General features: G+C 45.0%; 1 protein-coding gene across 1 annotated transcript in view; it reads right to left on the bottom strand.

Moving 5' to 3' along the window:
• Positions 1 to 21,907, bottom strand: part of LOC148507539 (uncharacterized) — a 662,982-nt gene that overhangs the window by 191,722 nt on the left and 449,353 nt on the right. The window contains exons 84-86 of the mRNA XM_088445856.1: positions 19,386 to 19,598; positions 17,325 to 17,446; positions 509 to 689 (exon numbers count right to left, since the gene is read on the bottom strand). Coding sequence (XP_088301982.1) covers positions 509 to 689; positions 17,325 to 17,446; positions 19,386 to 19,598 — 516 coding nt within the window. The remainder of the gene's footprint in view (positions 1 to 508; positions 690 to 17,324; positions 17,447 to 19,385; positions 19,599 to 21,907) is intronic.

The following is a 21,907-nucleotide window of genomic DNA, read 5'->3' as shown; positions in this document are numbered from 1 at the left end:
ATTCTGAAGTTATGTGTACTGGATCTACACATCCCTTAAATTTTCAGACCATATATAACAAGTGTACACATACACACATTTATCATACAAAAATAATACACTAAATACACAGCATATGTCAGACAGACGTTGCCTACAAACTTCTCTGGTCACACTCCTGATGACCAGGCTCCACACCGTGCTGCCTGGAAGCTCCTACCTCCAATATACTGGTCTTGGCCCCCTGTGGCTTCTGTGAATGCTCTCTTACTAGTCTGCTACAAGGACATCTGGTAACCCACTAGTGTAAAAGACTTTCACACTAACAAGGCTCCTGCTCCATACAGGCCTTCAAACAACATTGGCCACCAATACCACTGCTTTATAAAGCAAACCATTTAATAAGCGAGCAGACATTCATATTATACAGTGTGCGCCAGTACTAATAAATCTAAACTATAGAATGTGCCCACTTATCATAGGAATAGACAGATAGGGAGCTAAGTGCAGCCTAGTTACATGACCTTACCTCGCATTTTCGCAGCATATAACAGACACCGGTGCAGATTCTTGAGCATGGCCTTTGATGCCAGATGTAGATTTTCGATAATGAGCCAGCCATTCTGATTCATTGTGTCATTTAGTGCTACCTTCACCTCTTCATCATTGTCACTCTTTATGCTCACAATGAACAATGGTATCATTTTATCCTAAAAACAAGCAAATCTATTATTGTTTATTGAGAGGCAAAAAATTTATATTTTAGGTTAATGCAAAATCCATTTATATGGTTATATCTAGTGTATTTTAATGTTTTGTATTATCATCTTTTTCATAAAAACATAATAAGTCATGGTTGAGCTTAATGTTTCATAAGTGCTATGTCTCTGGGCCTGACTCAGAGCCGGACGCTATTTGCGCTCGCTCGTTCAGAAAAAGGGGCCGGCTATTTAAATTGAGCGCTCGCTCTTTGCGGTCTGTTGATGCCTCTATGTCTGAGCGAGCGAACGAAACATGTGCTCGCTATTTTGTAAAGACGCCCCCTGGCCGCTCGCATCCTATGTCATCTCCGCTATTTATTAGATTAATCGAGTACATCGAAAGGCGTCTGAACTGCTCGCAGTGCTTGTGGTTGGATTTTCCTACCGCAATCATGCGAACAGTTCAGGCTAAGAGACAACCAAGTGACGTGGCCGATGACGCTGCTTTGTTAATTATGCACACCCTTAAAACGCCCGTTTTGACCGTTTGGCACGCCTGCATTCAGATCTCCACTCCCCGTTTTCAAGCACCTTCCCCTGTTACCACCCACAAACTCCTCATCCTGTCACTGAAATTAGCAGGCACTCGCTATTTTGCAAACACACGATTTTCGACCGCACTGACTGGTTGGTGCATGCGCATTACGACCCATATGCATGCGCAGATGTGCGAACATCGCTCGGAGGGAACGAGCGGCCGCTTACGAGCGGCTCTGAATCAGGCCCTCAGTTATTAAAGCTGCACAACCACCAAATTGTACTAAGGTGCCCATGGGTCTGCTCCCTGCAGCTTTTTACCCTAGGGCTCTTCTGTTCTTCTTACAGTCGGAATCAAAATGGATTTATGCCTGTCAAGAGCAGCATGTAGTGTTCCCCTTTTTGACATTATCATGCTTGGTTTTGTGCACCAATATAATACAATTGTAAATAAGCACTTAACTTGTGGTATGATTGGAGTGTACTGAAACAAAATGGTGGTTTTGCAGCCTTAAAAGCACAAAAGAAAAGTTAGCTGGGCACTGAGGCAGAGGGCAGCATTGGAAAATGAGCTCTGTCAGGGTGTAAAGTTCCATACCTTGTCCGACTTGGTGTTTACTGTCAATGAGAAATGAAAGTATTTTGATAAAGCTGTGTTAAAGAATAGGTAGTCCGGAGTAATAAATGTAGGTGTACCCATATGTACAGTATATGCAGGGTTGGACTGGCCCACAGGGGTATAGGGGAAATCCCCGGTGGGCCCCACTGCCTGTGGGCCCACCCCCTCCTCTAGGAGTCAGGTTTCAGACCCCAAATTATAAATTGTTACACTATTAGACAGTCAGTTACCTGGTGGAGCAGGACCAATGATTAACAAGGGGGCTTGGTTCACTTCTATAGAATCTAAACTAAGATTTGCCTAATGGTTAGCCAACCGTCTGTGGTGACAGGCCACACCGCCTCTGGTGGATGACCACTCCCCTTAAACATGGGCCCTTACCACTGATTATCCCGGTGGGCCCCTCATGCTCCAGTCCGACACTGAGTATATGTGAAACACATAAGTAAGCACAAGAGCACAAATGGAGACCTGCATTTTCTATGTGTCCCTTTGTAAATAGCTAAAGATATTTAATGATAAAGATCATATTTTAACAAATTGTAAGGATTTTGTAATTGTTGTTTTCTTAACGTAATGGGTGATAATTTGCATTTTCACATAGGTACGTATGTATAATAAATTCAAGTAAAATAGAATAATATAAAAGGAGGCCCCTACCCTGCCCTGCGGAGCTGCTTAAATGAGCAATATTGCTACTTAAAGAGAAATATTGGAGGTACCTTAACAGTATAAACAAAGTCCAAAATCCAGGCAGATGTCAGGGCAGTCAGCTTGCAATAAAACCTGTTTCAGCAACCAGGCAAGTATGTAAAGGTGAAAAATGATAGAATAGACAGATATAGGCAAGGGTCAGGCCCCATACCTCTGAATCAAGCCCTAAAGGTAGCAAGTAACGAGTATACAATTAATGATAGCAGATTGAATTATTCAAATAATAAACCTGAAAATATTCAATCCCGGAATATATATTGTGGGTTATAACCTAGGTAAGTGACGCTTGGAACAAGGCATGACCTTATAACTCACGAAGGATCTTCCAAAGTGTGGTCAAAGTATCGAAAAGTTTTATTAAACAAAGATAAATGTACAAATTCTTTGGTGTGTTAATTTCTTCACAAACAACAAGACATCATTAAAATAAAAGATTAATATAATCTTGTGGGAGGAAGCAGGTATACCTTCTGTGAAACATGCATTGCATCCACCATTGAAGGAAAAGTGACATTGTTTTCATTTATTTAATATTTGATTTATATCATATTTTGATTTTGAAATTATATATATTAATATTTTTGAACTAATTTGTTATGCTATGTATGAATTTTGATCTATTTTATTTGTTTGTTGATTCAGAGTTTATATGATATTATTTTAGTATTATGATAGCTTATTGGTTGTGCAGAAATTAATTCTCCTTGGCAGCAACCAAGACCATTCAACAAGAAATTTAGGGCCTGATTCAGAGGTATATGCAGTGCCGATGTTTGCACAGTTGTCCAATGTATTTGTACTTGCACAAGTGTCCCGATGGTTACCACCGGTGGACGCAGGGCCTGAATCAAAGATAGACGAATTTACACTGCCGCACACAAGCGGCTGTGCAAATCCGTCCATCTCATCCATCCATCTCACATGCAAATGTGTCAGACACCTCCTTGCTGCATTTGCGATCCCAGCACAGCGCTCAGGCGCGCCCCTGCTACATCCCCCAATCGTCGCAACATGTCAATCATGCTTCTGCTTGGGGGGTCTGCGAACGAGATCACAGGACCCGTTCTGCACATGCACAGAACAGGTCCTGCTCAGGCGCAGACCCTTCAACATTGGAGATGTGCATTCATCCTCGGATAAACGCAGTGATGTGTGGTGAGGTCAATGGCTGGGGAGGCACACGTGAAGATGGGTCTGAGTGCTGAGAGCCTGTCTCACCTCCTACTCACTGTAACTCTCCCCACACTTTACAAAGCTTCAGTGTCCATTGATTTTCCTGCCTGCATCACTGTGTCTTCTCTTGCTGCCGAGCTCCGATCTCTAAACACTGCAGTGCACTTCCTGGTCACATGACACATCTAAGGTGTCCATCAGTGCTCAATGCATGCCCCATACTCAGAGGCATGCCTCTATTAGCTCTCTTTCTGTTCATCTTACTGCCCGTGGTGAGGCCCCGCACCCAGCTCTACAAGCAGTGTCTGACTATACAGAAGCGAGGCTGAGTTGTTGTTGCCTTATCCGCAGTCCCAGGGAGTTCCACAAAGATTTTGAGTGTTAACTATAAAAACTATTACAATAAACAAAGAAGATGTTTATACTTTAAAAATATCTTCTTTGTATTATTCTAATAATTTTTATATCTAATCCCAGGAGTATGACAGGGAGGCTCGGCTGCCCATGCCTACCCTTACTGCACGTTCCTGGATGAGCGTACATCTATGAATCAGGCCCACAGACCGAATTTGGAGGCAGAGAGAGACAATTTCAGTGGGCGCTCCTGGGTGTTAACAGGGGGGTGGCTAGATAGACGCGTACAAAACAAAGAGCATTGCAGTGACTGCTATATAATATACAAAACATCACAGTAACCACCATATGATGCAGGGGATTGGGTATGAAATCCCGGCGGCTGGAAGCCCGAAGCCGCAGAATCCTGCAGAATCTCGACGGAGCATGTAAGTAGGCTAACCCTACCCTTCTCCCCCCAACCCTAACCCTCCCTTGGTGGTGCCTAACCCTAAAACTCCCGAGGTGGTGCCTAACCCTAACCTCCCTCCCCACACCCTAAACCTAACCCTCCCAGGGGAGTGCCTAACCCTAACCTCCCCCCAGTGGTGCCTAACCCTAGCACCCCCTTACCATAGCCTAACCCTCCCCAGGGGGTGCCTAACCCAAAGTCCCCCCAGGGGTGCCTAAATCTAACCCTACCACCTGCGGCTAAGTGCTAACATTCCCCACTTACCTTCGGGAAGCCGTCTGTCGGGATTCCGGCGACGGGCTAAAGATAAGCGTCGTGATTTAGACGCCTATCTTTAGTACCAGGTCGGGATTTAGATGCCGGGATTTCGTCAGACGGCTTACTGAGCGTCGGCATTCTGTCTACATCCCGATGCAGGATATACCACGGTGACCACCATATAATGCAGAGAACATCAGTGACCATCATCTAATGCAGATAACATCACAGTGGCCACTATATAATGCAACAAATGTCACAGCGAATGCCATACAATCACAGTGATCACCATATAATACAGAGAACATCACAGTGATGGCCATATGATACTGTACTGTTCTCTGTATTATATTGCAGTCAGTATGATGTTCACTGCATTATATGGTGGTTACTATGAAGCTCTCTACATAACATGGCGGTCACTGTGATGTTCTCTGTATTATATGGCAGTTACTGTAATATCCTCTTTGAAGATAAATATCTTGAAGAAGCAATAAAAGTTAAAGTGCAGCTGGAGAAATACAAATTGAGTACACACCCAAAGAGATACTCAAAATGTGAAATAACAACAACAAAAAGAAGTATATCTCACAAGCGCTCTCTAATTAGTAGAGATATTATTTCATTGCAGACCAACTAACAGCTATACCCTATATAAGAAGCTTGGAACCTTCTTTCTAAATGGAACATCTATACCAGTGTTGGCTAACCTTGACACTCCAGCTGTTATGGAACTACATAACCCAGCATGCACTGCTACAGTTTTGCTATTAGGGCATGCTAAAACTGTGGCAGGGCATGCTGGGATATATAGTTCCACAACAGCTGGAGTGTCAAGGTTAGCCAACACTGATCTATACATATGAATGGAACATATCTCTACTTATTGAATTAAGGGTGAATCCATTCAGTTATTTGTGTGCTGTGGTTCACATTGTGGTGGTATATATATAAATATGGTAATTAGAGAGCGCTTGTGAGATATACTTGAGATATTTTTGTTGTTGTAATATCCTCTGTAACTGCTATATAATACAGGGAACATTTTCAAAAGTAATTATTTCAGCATTATAGTAACAAAAGCAATTTAATGTAATTTTCCAATAATTACCTACATCATCCCCATTATAATTTGCCTCAACTTCATCAAATAATGAAATGTATCTATGATGATGATTATCCGTTTAGTCGACATCGACTTTCGGAGACTTTATGGATCAGTGAACGCCACGCTTCTCTTTCTCTGACCGCTTCCTTCAGGTCATTTATGGGCATGTTCGTGTCAACATTTATTGTGTCCAGCCAACGAGTTCTGGACCCGCTGACGAATCCAAGCATTAGCGCTGTTTCTAGGGAATTAGCCCGCAGGACATGTCCAAAATACGAGAGTCGTTGTTTGGTGATCTTGCCTTCTAATGATACTTTTGGTTTGACCCGCTCTAGGACTGCCTTGTTCGTATTCATTGCTGTCCATGGTATGCACAGCATTCGCCTCCAGCTCCACAATTCAAAAGCGTCGATTCTCTTGTGATCTGCCTTGTTGAGTGTCCAGGTTTCGCATGGATACATAAAGATCAGAAAAACAATTGCATTGACCAACCGTGCTTTTGTTGCACTGCTGATATCATTGCTCTTCCATATCTTCGTCATTCCTAGCATAGCATTGCGGCCAAGTGCAATTCGTCGCTTTATTTCAGTAGATGATTCTCCACTGCCAACCTTTCCTTCATCACCTTGGCAACATGCCCGGCTTGCCCAACCCCCTACCCCCAACATACCCAGCATTGCCTTTATATATGACACAAAGTCATTCTACAAAACTTGGGAATTTTGGGCTTTATACAATCATTTAAGACTCCCATTTTCACTTTGATAGTATTTTCTAAATTGTTGAGAATATAATTAACTGATTTGGTGACTCCTCCCAGAACTCATTCTTACTCACATCCAAGATTACCCTATTGACAAACGGTAATCAGTAGAATTTCAGTTAACATGAAAAATAATTTTGAAGAGAACATTTCTTGGATAAAAGATATTTTTTCAGGAGAGTGCAATAATTTTTTTAGCGGAAGCATAATACTGTTGGAGCACAGTTTATTTAATTGAACTGTGCACCATAGCTAAGGATTAAGTGATAATCCTGTGAAATATTTCCAATCAGCTTCAGGATGTTCAGTTTAGGATATTCTAACTCATTCTGAAACATTTTCCATGTCATGGTGTGCTATTTACTTCCATAAACTGTGATCCATCTGTAAACAGCTATTCTGTACTTCAGTTTTAAGTAAGCACAGCGCAGTAATGTCAAGAATGTCTATAACATCATGTATAAGTGGGTTTTTTTTTGTTTTGCACATTTTTACAGCAAGGCTGAAGGCGCCAAGATTAACACTGTTCTTCTGCATAATGTGGTTATCTCAATCAAGAGCACATTGTGTGAAACACAAGATACTGGCACAGGATATAAAGAAAAAAAAAAAATTGTACAAGACATTGAAGATTAACAGGAAATGTCCTTTCACGCTGCTTCACAGCAAGTTGCCATCTATAGCACACGTCTAGCTAATCTACTTGCTGCAATGTGCACAAATAGGATGCATCCTTTGAGAATGAAATAATGAAGGGTGTAGAACTAATATTGTAATAAGCGTTATATAGTCAATCAATTTTCTGCAAAAACAAATAAAATAATTACCTGCAGAAACAATCTCATTTTAGGTTTTAGGTATGAATGCATTTATGAAAGAAATATACATGGAAGGTGAACAGATACACCCAACACTGTATATGACACATGCCCATTCCTTAGGCACACATCTCCTATGTACTAGTGCAAAAACAAGAGATATGGTAAGAACTTACCTTTGTTATCTCTGTTTCTACGAAGTCCATAGGATCCACAGGGTTGACCTTGGGGTATAGCTGGATCTGGATCCACGGGCACCACGCAGTTAAAGCTTTGCTGCTCCCAGGATGCACTTGGGTCCGTCCTCCTCTATACCCTGCCCCCAAGCACAGGCACCTCAGTTGGTAAGCAGCCAAGGCCGGAGGAGGAGACTAAACAGAGAGAAGGAAGACTGGAACACACAAGAAACCATACTCACAGAAATGGGAGACAGAAAACCGGTGACCAGCCACACAGCCCATTTGAAGCCAGGTGTGTCAGGGCGGGCGCCCTGTGGACCCTATGGACTTCGTAGAAACAGAGATAACAAAGGTAAGTTCTTACCATATCTCTTGTTTTCTACTTCAGGGTCCATAGGGGGTCCACAGGGTTGACCTTGGGGATGTCCCAAAGCAGTTCAACTAAGGGCGGGGACGCTCCTGTGCTGAAAGAAGCACCCGGCGCCCGAAGGATGCATCCTGAGAGGCGAAGGTGTCAAACGCATAGAACCTCAAAAACGTTTGAATTGAAGACCAAGTGGCCGCCTAACACAGTTGAACAGCAGAAGCGCCACGTCTAGCAGCCCAAGAAGGACCCACAGAACGAGTGGAATGAGCCTTAACAGAGGCTGGCACAGGTAAACCCTCCTGTGCATAAGCCTCACAAATAACTGAACGAAGCCAACAGGCTAACGTTTGCTTGTTGGCAGGCCAACCCCTCTTGTGAAAACCGAAGAGGACAAACAATGAATCCGACTTCCTAACCGAAGCAGTCCAGTCCACGTAGATTCTAAGTGCCCGGACTACATCTAAGGAAGCCTCACCAGCTGAAAGATCAGGTGACTGAAAAGCTGGCACGACAAGCTCCTGATTATGTGGAACTTTGAGACCACTTTGGGCAAAAATTCAGGACGAGTGCGGAGCACCGCTCTGTCCTGGTGAAAAATCAGAAAAGGGGGGCGACAGGAAAGCGCCCCCAACTCGGACACCGTCCTGGCAGAAGCAATCGCCAGGAGAAAAACGGTCTTGAATGTCAGCCACTTGAGGTCCACCGACTCAAGAGGCTCAAAAGGAGGACCCTGCAAGACCCGTAGCACCACCGCCAAGTCCCAAGGAGCCACAGGAGGCACGAAGGGAGGCTGGATCCTGAGAACACCCTGGAAAAAGGTGTGAACATCCGGTAGTGTAGCAATCCATCGCTGAAACCACACGGACAAAGCAGACACATGAACCTTCAGAGAGGCCAGGCGTAAGCCGAGGTCCAAACCCGATTGAAGGAACTCCAAGATTCTGGAAACCCGGAACACCTGAGGGTCATAGTTTCTGGATTCACACCACTGAAAATAAGTGCGCCACACCCTGTGGTAAATCCGTGCGGAAGTAGGCTTACGTGCCCTAAGCATGGTACCAATTCCTGAACTGGAGAAACCCCTAGACCTCAAGACGGCTGTCTCAAGAGCCACGCCGTCAAAGACAGCCGACCCAGATCCGGGTAAAGGCAGGGCCCTTGAGACAACAGGTCCTGACGCTGGGGAAGAAGGTACGGAGCGTCGATGGAGAGGCACCTCAGATCGGAGTACCAAGGACGTCTGGGCCACGCCGGAGCTACCAGCACGAGCGTGCCGCCGTCCTGCTTGAATTTCCACAGAACCCTAGGAAGTAGGGATATTGGAGGAAACAGATATGCCAGGTGAAACGTCCATTTCACCGACAGCGTGTCTACCAGACTGGCGCCTGCGTCTCTTGTCCTTGACCCGTAAGCGGGCAACTTGTGATTGTGATGGGAGGCCATCAAATCCAGCTCCGGCAGCCCCCACCTGTCCACGAGTAGCTGAAACACCTCTGGGTGAAGCGACCATTCCCTGGGATGCACGTCGTGACGGCTGAGGAAGTCTGCCTCCCAATTGAGGACTCCGGGAATGAAGACTGCCGAGATCGCTGGAATGTGACACGCCACCCAAGCAAGGATGCGAGACACCGCCAACATCGCTGCCCGACTGCGAGTTTCTCCTTGGTGGTTGATATATGCCACCGTGGTGGCGTTGTCGGACTGCACCTGAACCGCCCTTCCGTAAAGAACGGGACCGGACGACTGCAGGGCCCTTTATACTGCCCGCAGTTCCAGAATGTTGATGGGAAGAAGAGCTTCTTCCGCAGACCAACAACCCTGAAGTGACAACGAGCCGGTCACTGCCCCCCAACCCCGAAGACTGGCATCCGTCGTGACCAGGACCCAGTCCGGGATCCAACAGGGGCGCCCCTCGACCAGATGAGCTGTCTGAAGCCACCAAGCCAAAGACTGATGAACCTCCGGGGACAACACCAGCAACTGAGAGCGGATCCGGTGAGGTAACCCGTTCCATTCCGATAGAATCAGCCCCTGCAGGGGCCGGGAATGGAACTGGGCAAATTCCACCATGTCGAATGTCGACACCATGGAGCCCAGAACTCTCATAGCTGAATGGACTGACAGGCGGCAACTGCTCAGGCAACTGTGTATCCGCAGCTGCAGGGAGGAGACCTTCTCCGGGGTCAGGAAGATCCTTTGCTGATGAGAATCCAGCAGGGCTCCCAAATGAACCATCCGCTGAGATGGAATCAGGGAGGACTTTTTCCAATTTATCAGCCACCCGTGCGCTTGCAGGCAAGCGATCGTCAGGTGGAGATGTTGAAGCAGTACCTCCGGGGAGCTCGTCAGCAACAGGAGGTCGTCCAGATACGGCAGCAGCCGTACATTCTGGTTCCGAAGATGTGCGGCCATGACCACCATATTCTTCGTGAACACCCTTGGTGCCGTGGAGAGACCAAAGGGTAGCGCCCGGAACTGATAGTGGTGTTGAAGGATAGCGAACCTCAGATACCTCTGGTGCGAAGGTGCTATCGGAACATGGAGGTAGGCATCCTGGATATCCAGGGACACCATGTAATCCCCTGGTTCCATCGCCAGAATGATGGAACGTAACGTTTCCATCCTGAACTTGGGAACTATGAGGAATTTGTTCAGAGACTTCAAGTTGAGGATAGGGCGCTGAGAACCATTGGGTTTCTGCACCAGAAACAGAGAAGAATAGTACCCCGTCCCTCGTTGTAATTGAGGAACGGGAACAATGACCCCTGCTTTCAGCAAGGACTCTATAGCTACCTGAATCTGTAAGGTCTTGGTCGTATCCTGAGAAGGACTTGTGCAGAAAAACTGGTGGGGCGGTCTGTGCTGAAAAGACAGGGTGTACCCCTGGGAGACCACTTCTCGAACCCAGGCATCCATGGTGGTATCGTGCCAGCACTGGGCAAACAGAAGAAGTCGGCCTCCCACTCTGGGGTCCCCCAGAGGGAGGCCGGTCCCATCAGACAGAGGGTTTATCCTCCTGCTTGGAAGAAGGGCGCCTGGCACTCCAGGCCTGCTTCTTGGGCTTAGAAGCGGCCTTGGTCGCCGACTGCCTTGGGAAGGACTGACCTTTTGCCTTGCCCTGAACCCGAAAGGCAGAGCTCCGTACCTTGGTAGGTGCAGAAGCCGAAGGGAGGAAGGCTGACTTAGACTTAGCCAGAGTATCCACAATTTTGTCCAAGTCTGGACCAAAAAGCAACTCCCCATTAAAAGGTAAGGCCTCCAGACCCTTTTTGGAGTCCGTGTCAGCTCTCCAAGACCTCAGCCACAAGGACCGACGCGCCGACACACCTGCAGCCGACACCCGAGAGGTCAGCAGGGTCGCATCTAACGAAGCTTCCCCAATGTAGGAAGCCGCATCCCTCATTTGTCCTATCAATGCTCTCTGGATCTCCGGAGCATCTTCCAGAAAGGTATCCTCCAAAGCGTTGGCCCAGCTCTCGATGGCCTTAGCCACCCAAGAGATGGCCATGGACGGACGGGCCACCGCCCCCGAGAGAGAGTAGATAGACTTTAAACAAGTCTCCACTTTCCTGTCCGTGGGATCTTTCAGGGAGGAGATAGACGGCAAAGGCAGCGTAGCGCTTTTAAATAAGCGGGTAACGTGGGAATCCACCGCAGGCGGAGTTTCCCACTTCCTGCAATAAGCCTCAGAAAACGGGTAGTTTGAAGCCAACCGTTTCTGCGGTTGGAATCTCTTGCTGGGCAGCTGCCAGGCCCCTGCTATATGATCCGTTAACTGGTCAGACAGGGGAAAAACCATCGAAGTTACCTTGGCCTTTTTAAAGTTAGGGTACTTTGACCTGGGAGCCAGCACATCCTCCTCAATATGAAGGATGGCCCGCACCGCCCTAACCAATGCCGGCACATTAATGGAGGACTTAGCCTCCACCTCCTGCGCCCCGGCATCCGAGTCAGAGTCTTCATGGATCTCCCCATCATCCGAAGACACGTCCGTGTCCGTGAACTGAGCCGCCAGTGAAGCCGGAACGGGTCGCTTGGACGCCCGTGGGGGCAAATCACTGTGCAACAGAGATTGAAAGGCCAATGACGAAGCCAGAGCTGGAGAGGACATCCACCCAGGGAGGGGGTACCGTTTGAGGATACCCCTGAAACGGCACCATCGACTGCTGCGGCACCGTGGGAGATTGCACAAATACAGGCAAACCCGCATAAGGACCCACAGTCTGAGACCCGGGAGGAGACTGCACCAGGCGCGTCACACCTGGGGAACGGGGGATGGTAGGCTGGGGCCACGCCCTAGAAGGGGCCGCAGTCGGGACCGCAAGCCGGTCCGCGATCGACGCCAGCACTTGCGTAAACATCGCCCACGGAGGATCCTGCGCCACCGGGGGTTTAGAGGGACCAGGCACCAGCTGGCACCGCCCGCACAGACCGTCCTGAGACAAATCCACCCCGTCAACCCCTGCCGAACAGCGACGGCAGGAAAACAATACAGGAGCCTCGGAGGGGTCAGTCTCCTCATCAGACATGACACAAACTTTTTGCAATAAACGTGTATCACCGAAACGAGGTAAGGCGTATAACACCCACGCACTCCCAAGTATGCAACACAAACAGCCCACAATCTGGTACTGAGTAGCACACCGTAGTATGTGACGGACCTCACAAATACGTTGGTCTATATAAGTGAGGCACACAGAAAGAACACCCCTCCCCCACGCACCTGCGGGCCGTTGGAGAAGGAAAGGGATAGGTAAAAAGCTGACAGTAAGTAGAAAAAAGCACAGACAGCAGCACTAGCAATAGTCACATACCATGCAGAGAAGTATACTCACTGCACCTTCAGCTACAATCAACCTCCCAGATTCAGTGTCTGGGAGGGCTATAGCGCTGTGAACACTGTCCTGATCAGGGTAGAGGTACGCAGGGGGACCGGTCCACTGGAAGCCTGCCTGGGAGCTCTGCGTTGCTGCCTGGGAAGATGGCCGCCGAAGAGCTCTGAGGAGGAGTGGCCGAGAGAGCACAGCCCAGCGACGCCAGCACGCTTGAGAGAAGGCGCGCTGGGCTAAGGGGAGGAGCCGCTCAAGCAGGGAAGGCTGCCTCCCCTGCTAGTAATGGAACCCCAGGGATGCCGTGTCCCTGCCGGCCTAACACCCTGGTGGTCCAGCGGACACGCGGGGTATTCCACAGAGGGGGGAGCCCGCCGCCGCTACTAGCGCCGCCGGTCTGTCCCCAGAGACCGGCGGCATAATGACTGCATTTACACTTCCCCCGCATGCAGCGCGAAGTGCTGCACACGGCTTACCTGGCCCCTTGTGTCAGGCAGCAGTCTGTGGGAGGTCCCGGAGCCATGCTAGCACTGACTCCGGGGTCCCGCTGCGACCCCGGATCAGTACCGGCGTCGCAGCACCAGCGGGGCTGTTGGAGCGGCAGCGTGGACGTCCAGACGGACAGTCTGATGCTGCCGCTCTGAAGAGTAAAAAGTAAAATAATAAAATCTTCTTTTTTAAAAAATAAAGCTATGGGGCTGCTTATGCAGCCCCACTGCGCCAGGGTGACCCGACTCCGGCCGGGCACCAACTAAAACTGAGGTGCCTGTGGCTCGGGGGCGGGGTATAGAGGAGGACGGACCCAAGTGCATCCTGGGAGCAGCAAAGCTTTAACTGCGTGGTGCCCATGGATCCAGATCCAGCTATACCCCAAGGTCAACCCTGTGGACCCTCTATGGACCCTGAAGTAGAAATCAGGTCTTAACCTGGGTACACACTTAACAATGTGTGTACCCAGTGATGCGACGCCCGGCCAGCACACATTACATGATCTGGGAAGCGACTGCTTGATATGTCGGGCACCAGCTCCATTCACCTGCCTGGCATCGTTCATCACATTGACAGATTGACCAGCCTGTAATGCAGATCTGTTGATGCGATGAACGACCCCACAAGACCACACAAGGGCCGACATAGTGGGTACACACTTGCCAATGTAGTCGATATGTCATCTCGATCCACCGGATCGGGTGACATGTCATCTAAGGCGTACCTAGCTTAAGCATTGACCATAAGGAACATCCTGATTAATAGGTGATCATGGTGGTAACAGCAGTTTATTCAAATTATATTTATTTGTTTTATAATGCTCTTATATTTAACAGAGTGTGAAACAAGATTTTCTCAGTAAGTATTCATTTGTGTAGTATTGACAACATCCCATTAGACTGTATACAAGAATGCTTACTTTTATGGGACCCTCTGAAAGATCAGGTGGGGATGTTGTCTGTCTCAACCACTGCCCACCCAACTGTATAAGTCTACCAGACATTCCAGGACAGTAGGTATAAGAGTTGTCATACTTACTGCTATATTAAAATTTGATGAATATTCAGCTAACACTAGCAGTTATGCACTTGGATCAAAGTGCCTAAGCACCCCTGGAGCCAATGACAAACTGGGGCATGAAGGGTCCACCATGAAATGCAGTGGTAGGGGCCAATCATAAGGAGTGTGGCCAGCCACCAGACAGGGTAAGGCCAGGCACCATAGAGAGACTTGGCCAACCATTAGAGAGGACATGCAAAGAACAGGGAGCCTTTATAAAGGAGGGGGAAGGGGTATGTCAGGACTACCCACTGTGATTGGCAGGAGGGCTAATCTTGGTGTGGTTTCCATAGAAACAAACCAAGCACCCAAGTTCTTTCATGATCCTGCTCCACCAAGTTACTGATAGTGGAGGAGGTGGGGCCCTCAGGCAGTGTGACCCACCAGGGATTTCCCCTGTACACCTGAGAGCCAGTCCGACCCTGCCTGGAGTATATGGTGGGAAGAAAACGGCACACACAAGGCAGCAGAAGTCCTCTTCCAGCCACTGTTGCCAATTTGTCCAAAAGTTATAATGTTGTTTTTTAAAAGATCGTTATCAGGCACCGCCGTTGTTTCAAGGCTACACATGCTGCAATATTGGGATGTTTGCCTGAGATCATCTGCGAAACTGAAGTGTGTGTAGTCATATTACAGCATGAAGATTTAGCAAAATAATATTATAACTACACTATGTTCTGGGGCGTTCTCAGATGTAGAGGCATCTATTTTACTGTACAGCACCAACAAGTACACCCACAATACATGTTTTCATTTTCCTTTTAAGTAGACACTTTGAGCTACATTTAGAATATAAAAAAACAGTTTACTTTTTTAATGGTTGTGATCTATAATATATCACATATTTGATTTAATGTTGAAAAAGGGGTATTCATTCATTTGCATACTTTTATCTTTACTAAACAATGTAAGTTTTGCCTCTAGCAATTGTGCATTCCAAGGGTGAAATCACGGAATCCCCCTCTAGTCAGCTTACGCATCAACGGATGATGGTTGCATGCAAAAACAGGACAGCTGATAAATAAGGGAGGGCACATGCACGGTAAGTGAAGTACACCGAGGTAGCCCTTATTGAGTGCGACCAGAAGAAGCATCACTTCCGGGAGAAGCGGCATACATTCCACGGGTGTAACGGAAATGCTGCAATTTTCAAAATACATTTAAATAAAGTGGTTTGAGGTATGTTTTATGGTTTTATATTAGGGTATTATAATATGTTTTCACCATTAGGCCTGTTACACTTGTTAGGGCCGTTTTAGTATGCATTTTAGCATGTTTTGTTTTAATTGTTTAAACATGCTCCTAAACAGGGGCTTGTCAATGTGCCACAGTCTATATGTCTGTCTGTGGGTACCACCTACTGTATACACACTTTGATAAAGACTTTTATGTCGAAATGCAACAGTCAGAAGGAAGGTGTACTGCTGCCACAAAGAATCCAGTTAAGGACATCAAGGACTTGGGAGAATCTACCTGGGACTTACCATTTACTTCCATGCTCTAAAATGTGCCTAATCTAAGGCCTATTGAGGTATACAGTAAACCTTCACTTGTGGTGGTTATATGTTATATTTTAAATACATTCTTATAATGGTTTTACACTATGAGAAGTTTTTCTGATTCTTTTTGGAGGCATTTATGTTTCATATACCCTATCTACAAATTGAAAGGAGGTGTGGACAAGCTGATTGATCTGTACTTATGTGTAAGTAAGAATATATTACACACTGTATGCCATTGACGAATAACTAAAAAGGTAAATAGAACTCATTCTGGATTCCATCTTGGAAAATTCCTATACATATTCCATGCAAAGAGACTTTTGGAGATTTGTCCCTATATTGATTATACCCTAAAAGGGGAGCAATGATTAGTGTTTAATTTTCATTGGTTTTTGTTTTGTTTTTATAAATTGAGCCCGCTTTTGGAGTGCAGGAGATACAACCTTGTTTTGAACATTTAGAGGATGTTTAAGGAGCAGAAAATCTCAAATCAGAGTACTGTCCACTTACATCTTGAACCATTGTCTTAATTAAGTTATTATTTTCTTTTTTTCTTCTATAATACAGTTTATTTTACCTTCATTTACATATAATAACTTTTGAAGCTAAGAGGACATTAGGCCTGTCCTTGTTAGGAATTACAACTTTCTATGTTGGACAAACTACCATTAGGAATGCTCAAAAGTGTCTGTTTGTCTTTTAACTGAATAAAATAAACCATACACAACAGTAATATGAACTTGTACGATACTCTTTATGACTCTGTAGTGTGGAGCATTGTACGATAATGTGCATCTGAATATCAATTGAGCTGCATTTCATGTGTCAATGAATACCAAAATAAATACCAGTTTTATAGCATTTCAAACTGTCTCTCTTGGCCAACTGATGCACTTTTAGTGCATAACAACTAGTTTACATTACTGACACACAAGAATATGCATTAAAGCATTAAGTAAAGTATTTATACAGTAAAATATATTAATCAATATTTTCATCTCCCTAGCCCCGTATGGGCATGAGTCTAAGTAATCTCTTTGGGGGAAAAAAGAGAATAGGGTTAAAAGGATGTTCATTTTTGGTTTCGCCTTTTAAATTATTGCCGTCTTAAATCTACAGTATGGGCTAAATGGCCATAGCTTGCGGCTGCCTGAAACTTGCAGGCTATTACATATACCCCTAAGACTTGTTTCTTTATCAAGAATCCAAGCTCACAAATGTAAATTATTATAGTTATTTTTAGTATGTTAAATGCCATCAGAGCATGCATGAGAATGTTATGTAATAAAATGACAATTTGATTACATGATTAAAGCAAAACAATAATTAGAGGTCTGATAGAATTACATTTGATCTGAATGGCAATTTAGAGAGATAGCCTGTCTCATTAGAAAGGAGAGGAACAGAAAATGTAATCCCTTTACCTTTGCTGCATGGCATATTGCTAATTTGGCTTTGAGGCTTAAGACTGCATCCCCATATGAAGGAGTGTTGGTCCTGCTAGACGGTTCAATAACTAAAACACCAAAAATATCTTGCTCCAGTGCTGCAAAGAAAAACAACATATATATATATATATAATATATATATATATACATACATTTCGTTTAGGTTCTAATAAATATACAGTATGGAGTGTGTTATTTGTGTTATTCTTTATAATACACATTTCTTTGTGAACATTTAAGCAATACCTTAGGAACGCACAAATTCTCAGCAACAACATCAGAGTTCCAAAAAGAATTTGCAAAGGGGAGAGCGCAATAGAATTATCAGACAAATTTTAATCAAAGTTATTATTAAAAATATAAACACATCAGTAAAAACATACAATAATTGATCTAATAAGTAGACATATGCGCAAGAACAAGGGTTCAATTAAAAATACAAGTGGAAAGCCCTTTTTTTCCTCTGAAGAAGCAGCTGTGGTATATAGCTGAGAAATGCGTTAAGGGACTTTTATTGCAGACGGACCCGCTAGTGACAGGACTCTACACCGGCTTCAGTAGTTTGCCCACCCGCCAGCAGCCACCAGAACACTGCAGTGCTTACAAGTGTAAGATTCTTTCCCCCATACGGAAATAACATTTGTTGAAATAAAACGGCTGTAGCATGATCTCACTCGATGTCTGAGTCTCCCAGTGCCGAACGTATATCAACACAGGCTCCTTCACCTGTAGTCTGAACCAGCAGACCCAGCACTGAATGGACACTTACACAGGTAACCTCGCTGTTAATCCAGAGTGCAGTACAAGAGCCACGAGACAAAAATCAGTTGGATGAGATGGCTGTAAGGAACTTCAAAGTAACTATGAGTACAATTTTGAAGCACAGGTTCTATATGGTGGCATTGGAGATAATATTTGTATTTTGGACACTCAAGAGACAATTTTATTGGTTCTTTTCACTAATAACCTTTGATGAGATTAACACGTCACAAATACAAAATGCTCCTTGTATGAAGCTGTTTTTGTATAAAATTATGCAGAAACTGCAGTTTCTGCATCATTTTATGTAAGTACTAATAGTACAATGCAAGAGATTTCACAAAATCCTCTGCCAAACTGCTAATTAGCGCTGCAGATCGCAGTTCCCATTATTCTCAATGGGGACTACGATCTTACCCCTATGTACTAAACACCAAAAAGCAAAGCTTTTCGGAGTTTAGCCCCAGTAGTTTATACCATCTTCAGATGGTGTAAACTACTGTAAGCCTATGGAGGCTCCAAGATCGGGAGAGAGATCATTTGATCACTCTCCCCTGCAGCCCACGGTCGGCCCTGGACACTGGCATTTGCGTATGCACAGTGTCAGCTTCCCCCAGTGAAGTTTTTCACTTCTGTAAAAAGACTTCTACAATTTGCCAGGGATATAACTCGCAGGGACAGCAGTTACGGCAGCCACTGTCCCTGCGAGTTCCCCTTTTTTCATAGCGGGTATATTTTCATTAAAAATGTAAATATTACTGGCGATATGGATACATAATAATCGCGGCTGGTCCCCTTTATGTCCATTCACTCAATTTTATGCTTCCTCCCTTTTTCTCCCCCCCCAATTTTTTCCTTTTCACTTGTATTTTGATAGAACACTCATTCTTGCACACATGTCTACTTGTTAGATCAATTATATTGTATGTTTTTACTGATGTGTCTATATTTTTGATTATAACTTTTATTAAAGTTTGTCTGATAATCCTATCTCCCATTTAAAAATTCATTTTGGCATTCCCAGTGGTGGGAAACAACACCCCAATTTTGTGAGAGCAGCAGCTGAATTTATCATTGCACAGAAGTGGCAGGTTTTCTTTTGTATGTTATTTTATTGACATCAGAGATGCGACTCTATAGACATTTGAGTCTTTGATGAGTTTATGTATATTAGCATCACTGGTGTATTTTTAAAATAAAAAAAGTCATGTTGGAAGCTGTCAGTGTTATGGTTTACTTGTAGCTTTGTTCGTATCTGTTCGCTCCAATTTAACTTACCTGCAATGTTATAAATGCCTTGGAGGAGATTGTGGCGTTCCAGGTCAGTGGACAATCTTCTCACACATCGACATAAAGCATTAGGAAAACGGTCTGGACGTGCTGCACGAATCACCAGTAAGCGGTGGAAGTCATCCAACTGACATCCTATATCACCACATGCAGGAAGATGAACAGAACCTTCATCTGCATCAGCTGCATTTCCCGATCCATCTGTTTAACACAAGTGATCATGAAATAAATGTTAAAATGAAATGTCTGTTACCATATTATCACTCATTATTATCAAGTGGATGAAAACTCTGCAGAGGCAACGTCAACTATCTATTAATTCACCAGTGAATGAGCTGCAAGCCGATTGCAAACTTAATTGCACACCTGCATTTTGCATTCCATTAAATCACATTCAGTTAAACTAAATTTGAGTTAACAAATGTGCTATGGGAAGCTAGTGGCAATGACATGTATATACAATGCTAAAAAGAGTTTAATTTAATTAGTATTTATTGTTATTCACTGAAAGGCCTTTGGATTAACACATCTGAGAAATGTGAGAAATTATTGCAATTATTAATACTAAATATTGACATAACAGCTTGCTGGTGACAGGGTAACAATTTATAAAATAATGTATAAGCAGAGTCACAGTGTATTAAGAAGAAATAATTTACGATGTAGAGAAGACTCTCTAACACTCATACCACTACCATATGTGTAATCATGTATAACGATACAGCTATATATATTACGTAAAGTAATGAGACTGCCTCTGGTTTTCTGTCCCATAGGTAGACGTGGTAACGCTATGCTGGTTATTGTGAAGCTCAAACATCAATGTGTCTGAACCTGCAGTTGGACTGCCTGTAGTCATCTTTGTTCGTTCACAGCAAGTGGAAGATCTTAGTACGTTTCGTCATGGCGGATGAGGAAGACGTGTCTTTGAGATAATGTCAGAGATGTGTGACTAAAGTTTTTGTTAAATGTGAAAAAAGCGGAAATGAAACTCATAAAATGTTACGGCCAGCATACGGGGGATAAATATTTAGCCGTGCTGCAGTATTTCGGTGGTGGAAGCACTTCAAACAGGATAATACGCGAATGACTGAGGAAGTGCATTCTGAGAGATCATCCACCATGGTTACAGATGTTAACATTGCGTAGATGTTGCAAAAAAAACAGAAGGTTCACTTTATGCGAACTTTCAGCATCACATTCGAAACGGGTTCAGCATATTGTGACAAAGGAATTGAAAATGCATTGTGTGTGTGCCAGATGGGTACCAAGAGCAGATGGGACGACGAGTTGAATCGTGCAAGAACACCGGTCGAATGTCAGAGAGTATACACGATTTCCTAGCACTGATTGTGACATGAGACGAATTGTGGATTTGTCATTATGATCTGGAATCCAAACAGTAGTCCAGTGTATGGAAACACACGCAAATTCGCCTCTGCACAAAAGATTGTGTGTGATTCCTACGGCGTGTAAAGTCATGCTTCTGCTGCTCTTTGGTGCACACAGTATGATCCTACAGCTCTGGGTTCCCCCGTGGACAGACAATTAATGGTAACTACATGCAAACATCCTGAAAACCCATTTGCGTGGAGCCATGGAGGAAGAAAAGAGCACATTTGCTGAAGAAGCAGTGCTTTTTGCTCCAAGATAATGCTTGTTGCTGCTTGTTGCACATGTTGCTGCTGTTGCATTGGCAGCACTGGCTGAAATTAATGGGACAGCACTGGAACACCCTCCATATATCCCAGATTTAGCATTCTGTGATTTCTGGGCATTCTCAACCCTGAAAAAATAACTGCGTGGAAAGACATTCTCAACAGATGACGAAAAAATGCCACAGCTGCAACACTTAGGGCTCTATTTATTAACATTACTTTTACTAAAATAAAGTGAAAAAGGGTGTTTTCACACCCTTTTCACATTATTTTAGTTTCACCTAAAGTTACTAAAGGGGAATTGGAGTAGAATTCGTAAAATTCTACTCCAACCCCTAAGTATCACTTATTTTTAGTAAGCAGATCGCATTTCCTATAATTGTAATGGGAAATGTGATCCAACCAAAGTTACTAAAAATAAATTGTAAAAAAATACCGGAGAAAGCCCTGTGATAATAATGCCACCTGGAGGTGGCGTTATCCAGGGTCTCCCCCGGTTACCGGACTCCTGCCCTGCTCTAACGGGGAGAGCAGAGCCAGGAGCCGGCCCCAGTGATCAGCTGTGTGGTCTAAGCAGACCACATGCTGATACAGTGTAAAAAAAAAATCAGTTACCTGACTCCAGGGACCGGTGGTCGGGGCTCCGGTGATGTCTCCCCTCTGGTCAGCTGGTCTCCCATGCTGCACTGCGGCCCAGTCATTAGGTGATCGGGTCCCAGTGCAGTATGGAATATCACCTGACTGGAGGACATGGAAGACATCACCGTAGCCCGGTTCATGCAGCTAAGTGTAATTAAGGGAGCGGGGGGAGGGAGGGGGGTTGCGGTGGGGGTCCGCGATCGCGGGGGTGGG

Source organism: Taudactylus pleione, unplaced genomic scaffold, assembly GCF_031769625.1.
Source record: "Taudactylus pleione unplaced genomic scaffold, aTauple2 ptg000391l, whole genome shotgun sequence".
Taxonomy (NCBI): Eukaryota; Metazoa; Chordata; class Amphibia; order Anura; family Myobatrachidae; genus Taudactylus; species Taudactylus pleione.
This window is presented reverse-complemented; position numbering and strand designations above follow the sequence as displayed.